The following is a 7,461-nucleotide window of genomic DNA, read 5'->3' on the forward strand; positions in this document are numbered from 1 at the left end:
GCCGTTGTAATTTCCTTTATTCCACTGAAATACCGAAATGTTGCATTTTATTTTTCCCTCTCAGGTTTCAATGTGAGCTCAATCATATTGTGATCACTGTTGCCTACAGGTTCCTTCGCTTTAAACTCCCTTATCATCTCCGAATCATTGCAGTACACCCAATCCAGCACAGCCGATCTCCTAGTGGGGTCAACAAAGAGCTGTTTTAAAAAGCCATCCCTTGGATATTACACAAATTTTCGCCTTGAGGTCCACTACTGACCTGGTTTTCCCAATTCACTGTTTTGTTAAAATCCCCTAGGATTATTATGATATTACCTTACTGACATGCCTTTTCTATCTCTTGCTAAATTTACAATCCAATTCTGGCTGCACGCACTGTTGACCCCCGTGGTATCTCGCTGCAATTCATTTCTATTTTCGAATAATTTGCTTAAACTTCCCTAAAGAAAGTGCACCCATCGCGGAAACACTGGAAAATGAGGTCAATGCGTGGAGTTGACGGAGCAAGACCCTATTCATTCACCTTATTCCAAAAATCAATTTAATATATGGTCCCCAAATTGAGGACGTATCATATATTAAACTGATAAGAACAGATAATACATTTGATCTTAGCCAAAAGGCCGAAAAGCGACATCTACGTGTGTCCGAACCTTTCGGATCATGCGCGTCTTCGCTCCACTAAGATAAAGCGACTGTCTACAGGACACATACGTACCCTATTTCTCTTCAGGTTTTGATGTAGGTTTGGTGTGATTTCTCTCCGTCTTTGGCATATGTTGTCTTCTTCTCCCTTGTAGCGAAACCTCGTTTGTAATATAGCTGATAATGTAAAATAGCTGAAATTGCACCAACCGAATGAGAGAGGCGGACCTTGTTTGCATGAATACTCCTCCTCTCAGCTGAGAACTCCACTGGTCTCCAGCGTTGGATGTCATGATAAGCGTGATGACGTTTACGGAAGGCGTCGCATGGAAGCGATGGCGCGGGAGTGAGAAGAATAGTGAGTTACAAATGGGGGAGTGAGGCCGTTTGATGGGGGGCGATGGGTGGTTGAGTTGGTGGGCGGAGAGGGATGGGGTAGAGTCGGACGAAAGGGAGGGGTAATGTTTAAGTGTGAGCTGGCATGTGGCAAATAACGGCATTGCAGTCAATGGATTATTTCGACAGAAAATAATCGAACCATCTGGCTGGACTTCATTGGTAATGAAAGCTTATTGACCAGACGGTTCCATTAGGAAATCGGTGATAATCAGGGGAGAATGTGCAGTGACTACTACTCTCCTGACATTCCCAGGCCTTTCTGCTACATCCCAGAAGCCAAATACTAGAAATAATTATTAATATTTCATATTTGCCTAAATTTGTGCAGCTCCATCCAGCATTTAACAACATTCTCCAACCTATGGCTTGTATCACTTGCTACATCTCCAATGAGAAAAAAAGGTGGAAATCTGGGGAAAAGAAGCATAAAATAATGAAAAGGATTCAGTGGTAATGTAGCATTCTGTAGAGAAAAAAGCAATGAGTCATTCAGACGTGATGTGATTCTTAATGATGGCAGTGATCTTTCATCAGTTCTAATGAAGAGCCATTACCCTGACACACTTGCTCTGTTTCTCTGCAGAAAGCTGACTGAAGTGCCAAGTATTCCCAGCACTTATTTTAATTGAAAAGATATTGCCACTCCATCATTGTGGTGGCAAGGCCTAAATCCTGGAAGGCCATCCCCATCAGGAGTGCAGAGATCTTGAACCAGAAGAAGTGTAGTTGTTCAGGACAATGATGGATGTGCAGTAAAATCTGGCATTGGTAATGAAGTGTGGATTCTGAAAAGTCAGTAACTAGAAACAGCCTTAAAACACAGCACAGGTCCTTCACCTCACAATGTTGGGCCCAACCATTCCCAACTAAATCACCCTCTACTTTTCTAAACTCCATGTGCCTATCCAAAAATCCCTTTAATGTCTCCAATGTATCTGCCTCTGCCACCACCCTGACAGTATGTTCCATGCACCACTCTCTGTGCTTAATAAAAATTCTTACACCTGATCTCCCCTGTACTTTTCTCCAGTCACCTTAAAATTATGCCCTCTCATATTAGCCATTTCTGCACTGGGAGAAAACATCTTTGGCTGTCTTTCTTGTGAGTCTTCAAGTGTACCTGAAGAATACTTCAGCTTGTGATGATGTTTTCCCCGTTTCAGCATCATTCCTGATCGTTCAGGGTGATGACAGTTCCATTTGTGGAAGATTGGGATCTGGTGCAGACTTTGGGTGAAGGAGCATATGGCCAGTGAGTCATGCACTTAGCTGAAGTGAATTAAAAATAAAAACTACCTTGGTAGATCAGCAATAGCACTCATTTAAGGACGTATTTCTTAATTTGCGGCAAAAGTTTGGAGAAAGAAACGCCCCTTGAGAAGGGTGCACCATCTGTGGAGAGTTCCCAAGGAAATTAGGGTGATATAACTTTGAAATAACGTGTGATTATTTAACTGATGGCAGGCAAGAGGACTGGGAAAGTTTAAAACTACAAGGTATGCCATAAGAATTGTAAAGAATGTGGGACATATGAGAAAATTATTAAAAATATTGACAGGGTTTTTACAGAAATACGAGCAACAAGCTAAAAGTAATGTTGGTTTTTGAGGCTCAGTGTAAAATTGGTAATGAGAAGGTAGAAATTATAAATAATGAAAATAATAATAAATAGCAAAGATCTGTAGGAAGAGGGAAACTTTTATTTTCATCAGTGAAATAGTATAGGACAAATTTGTTGTACCTTTACAAATAAGTGGCATCAGAGATAGTGGATGCATTGGTTGTAATCTGAGGAGAGTGGATGTAGGTTCTCAAGTTTGTTGAAAGTATAAAGATAATTCTGGTGATGTAGAGTACACAAGAGCCTGCAAAGTGAGCACAGGTTAAGTGAATGAGCAGGAAGGTGGCCTTCTAAATATAATGTAGTACAAAAAATGAAGTTGCCTGCCTGCTCTGGAAGGAAGAACAAAAATCTTGATTGTTAAATTGATAGAATGTTGCAGTGCAAACTAAATCTCTGCAACACACAAGACTGGTATGTAGGTTAAACAAATAAGTAGAAAGGCTAATGGAATGTTGGCCTTTATCATAGTGGTTATGGAGTTCAAGGGTAAGGATGTTTTGGGAGCTCGTGAGACAACACCTGCCGTCCTGTGTACAGTTTAGATCGTCTTTAAGAAAGGACGTACTTGGATCAAGGGATTCACATGTGGGGGCGAGGGATGAGCAAATAGGGAAGAATGAAAGGTGATCTTACATAAGCAAGTTTCTGAGGGTGTTGTCAGACAAGATGCTGAGAGGATGTTTCTCCAAGTGAGGATATCGAGAAAATGGGATATAGTTTGAGTAATTGGTTTCCCATTGATCAGGAGATGAAGAGGATTTTTTTCTGCAGGTTGTGACCCTTTGGAATTCTCCACTGAAGAGTTGTGGTAGAGCCATAGAATATACAATATATTGCAGGCATATAAACCACATGGAAACCTACAGGTGCAGAGACAGTTCCAAAGTGGTGTAGAGGCCAACACCAGATCAGTAATGATCTTATTGCATGGGGAAGCAGGGATGAAGAGCCAATTGGCTCATGCTATGTTTCTGATACATTTAACTCAATAGAGCATTCAGAAGTTTTGCAATGTACATAACTATTTTGTATTTGATCATAGGGTACAATTGGCAATTAATCGAACAAAGGAAGCAGTGGCAGTGAAGAAAGTGGACACCACACATCCTCATGACTGCCCTGATAACATCAAGAAAGAAATCTGCATCAATAAGATGTTGAACCATTGTCCGCTTTTACAGGCATCGTCGAGAGTCTCATATCCAATACTTGTTTTGGAGTATTACAGTGAAGAACAGCTCTTTGATAGAATAGGTAGGATCTGTGATTAAACTTAAGGTTTAAAATGGAGTGAGGGGGGAAAGGGTTAAAGATATTTTCTATATGGATTAGCTAATTTTAATAATTTTGGTTATACTGTTGCTGTCGCTTTTACAGATATACTTGTGTGGGTTCTTTAGTAATTGCACCATTGTGTCCTGAGGTAGAAAAAGCTGGCATCCACTCCCAGACATTCCCCCTATAGAGCACCCAAAAAACTAAATTATGGGAGAAATGGAAAATCTGAAGTTGTACATAATACATTTCCAGATGTTACGGGAACAAAATAGGACAGACTTTAAAGTTCACTGTGTGAGCTGCTTCAGTTGTCCATGTTTTTTGGTCTATGGCCTAAAGAGGGTACCTTGGAGAATCCATCTACTCGGGCACCTGAGTGAAATGAGGCCTGGGAATTGGGAGTGATGTAAAATGACATAATTTCAGACAGTGCTCATGATTTGCAAACTGATACCGTTGATTTGCTCTGCCTTCCTACAGAACCTGATGTGGGGATGCCTGAAGCAGATGCTCATAGGTTTTTCCAGCAGCTGACAGCAGGAACGGTAAGTGCTCCTAATCATTTTTCTTTTGTTTTAACTGAGTGTTTATGATGTGCAGCAGCAGTTTTCCCGAGATGGATTGTGGTATTTACCTGCCCATGTTTGCTCTCGAAGAGCTTTGTCTGCCAGAGTTGAATTAGCACTATAACCAGCAGTAAGGAGATTAACAATGCTTTGTCCCAATTTTCAACTGAGATAAATTTTGGAGCTCACCTTAATTCCCTTTTACGGAAAAATGCCGTTCATGGATGGAAAACCTCCTAAAGTACATCACAGCCTATGAACATCTTTAGAAGTTTCATCATTCCTCTAGGCAAGCCTGAATACTCCACTTTCATACAGGCATTGGAAGTCCAGTGTGCACCCAGATTGTCACAAAATATCTCTGAACCAATTGTTTAGCAATTGTATCTGACTTATTAGTGTTACTAATTTGGCCACAAATCTGTTCCATTTGTATAATTGATATTTCGTGGGCCTGGAGATTTAGAAAAAGATGTAAATTCAAAATGCCTGATTTGTACTTGTCTTTTCCTACTTCCATGAATATCTTCATAGCAGGAATTACACACAAGGACATCAAGCCAGCAAATCTGTTACTTGATGACTGAGGTATAAGAATATAAATCTTTTCACTTTTATTGTGCAGTAGAATAAAAATTGGGTATTGTTATGCCTTATTCACAACATTTCAGACATTTAGAACTATACTCAAGCCATGGCAAACAATAACCATTTGGCAATAATGAAAAGCTGAATGGGTCTTGAGTCAGTGGTCTGTTTTGTATCTTTGTTCTCTTTGCTTGTGCAAAGGATTTCTAGCAATGTAACAGGCTGAGATATAAACATTCATCAATAACTGCAGTCATCTACATGCTAGCTGCTGGTGAGCATTTGTTCTATATGGTACAACAGTTTTAAGATCCATTAGCCCATAGGATGTGGGAAGAGGCTGCCCATCAAGCTTGAACATTTCCCTGCATCTCACCTAAACTTTGGAACCAGAGCTTTGGTCTTCATAGCAACATCTGAATCAATGGTAGTATTGCAAACCATGGGTCTATTTGTTTGATGTGTGTGCTAAGAGAAGGTAAAAGGGGTTCCAGCTTTTTTTTCTCCCATTCCCCTGCAGCTTATCTCAAATTAATTTAATGGTGTTTTGACCTAGGCAAACCTGGTGATTGAACAGACCGTTTTGGTTCTGCAGTAAGAATGCTTTGGACAATGTCCAACCCTGGTTATTATTGAATGATATGTGATATTTGGAAATGCTCATGGCCGTGTTGGGTGATTGATAGTTTAAAGTTTGGGTTTCTTCTACTTTTATGTTCAGATATCTCAAATGCAAAGAATGAAGGTGGTGAGTGGCCTGGATTCCAAGCTTAAAAGAAAATGTTGCTTCGTAATTTCATGTCATTTTTCCTGGTTGATTAGAAGGGTACTTGGTGGTGCACAACAGCACAGGAACACACGTTCGGCCCATCACCCTGAATTTCCAGTCCCATTAGGGTCTGTCACAGACACAACAGCACAGGAAAATCCCTTTGGCTCATCTTCCTACAGTTCCTGTCCCGTATGAGACAGTCACAGGCACAACAGCACAGGAAAACATCTTCGGCCCATCACTCTGAATTTCCTGCCCTATTAGAGCCAGTCACAGACATAACAGGACATGCCTGCCCATTGCTAGGCAGCTCCTGTACATTAGATTCAGGTATAGCCACAAACCTACAGAAACAGACCTTTCAGCCCATCATCTGTTGCTCCATTAGATAATAAGTTAGATGAGCAGAAGCTTTTCATTCTCAAATTGCAGAGTGAATTCCATCGTTTTATACACAAAATGCCGGTGGAACTCAGCAGGCCAGGCTTATAGAGGCAACCAGCAGGGACTTCACGGACAGTATGACCCGGCTGATGACAAACATTGTAAAACTGACGAACTCTGTGCATTAATAAAGGCCCTTGTTAAATGTGTAAGACATGTCTGCATCAGTATTATCTTGTGTTTCCATACAATGTTACATTAGGCTGTTACATATCTATTGTCAGAGAAGTACTTGCATAAATAGGTAAACCACCTTCTTACGAGCAAGGACAGAAAACAGGGCCGAGTGAGTATACTTATTTATTCAGTAAGTTATGGGTCAAGGTATTTGGTGAGTACATTTCTAACTCTTCAGGCTTCAGTCTTGTTGCCGTCTGTTCTGAAATTGTTAGGTTTGAATGAAAAGGCCAATGAAATGGTGCGCTGCCGTCACCATCTGTTCTGGCATATCATGACAGCACTTTTAGATTTCTCCAGTTACCCCGTCCACACTGTTCCCGCCAATCAGAAATTTTCAAAATTACACACTCTGGAGAGCGTTTCTGAAAAGCTCCATTTTTGGGGGAAGGAAACGCTGTTTTAGTCTGGACAGAGAGTAAAAATGAAGAGAAAAGCTTTGGTTACGGATTTATCCAGTGTCGTGTGGACGTAGCCTCGGTCAATCAGGTATGGTGACACAATGCCGAGGACTGTGGGGAGTCGGTCAGAACACTCCAGGAGGGGGAGGCACAGAATCATAACTTTAAACAGAGACTGTCTGAGGGCCGAACAGCAGATTCCCTTGAGAAGGCCACAGGACAGGGCAAAACAGCAGAGGCTCTCCATTAATGTAATTAATAACTCCACCGCCTGAACATACAGGTAACTTTAAACTTTCAAATCGGTTTGACGAGGAGGAAAATCCCAGTAAAAATGAGTGTGGGAACCTGGATAATGAAGACGTGGGGCAAAACAAAGTGACAGCCTGAGGTGATACGGAATCCCCAGTACGAGATCGACAAACACCGGAGGGATATTTTCCCCGCTGACCGCACAGTCACATCCTTACAATGAAGCTGGTCTGGTGTTTAAGAAGTCGTACGCTGTGTTGGCCATCATTATTCGGGGCTCTTATCGAGACAATGTTGCAGCTCTCTCAAAGT

General features: G+C 41.3%; 1 protein-coding gene and 1 non-coding gene across 2 annotated transcripts; one reads left to right on the forward strand and one right to left on the reverse strand.

Moving 5' to 3' along the window:
* Positions 1-447: 447 nt before the first annotated feature.
* LOC132401416 (U2 spliceosomal RNA) lies at positions 448-638 on the reverse strand. Its single transcript, XR_009514574.1, has one exon. It is a non-coding gene; the product is annotated as a U2 spliceosomal RNA (small nuclear RNA).
* Positions 639-2,234: 1,596 nt separating this feature from the next.
* On the forward strand, positions 2,235-6,450 carry LOC132401387 (serine/threonine-protein kinase Chk1-like). The gene is made up of 4 exons (XM_059983511.1): positions 2,235-2,299; positions 3,714-3,925; positions 4,430-4,494; positions 6,308-6,450. The coding sequence occupies exons 1-4, from the start codon at positions 2,235-2,237 to the stop codon at positions 6,365-6,367; spliced, it is 402 nt and encodes a 133-aa protein (XP_059839494.1). The 3' UTR covers positions 6,368-6,450.
* Positions 6,451-7,461: the final 1,011 nt, after the last annotated feature.

This window comes from Hypanus sabinus, chromosome 10 (assembly GCF_030144855.1).
Source record: "Hypanus sabinus isolate sHypSab1 chromosome 10, sHypSab1.hap1, whole genome shotgun sequence".
In the NCBI taxonomy this organism is placed as follows: domain Eukaryota; kingdom Metazoa; phylum Chordata; class Chondrichthyes; order Myliobatiformes; family Dasyatidae; genus Hypanus; species Hypanus sabinus.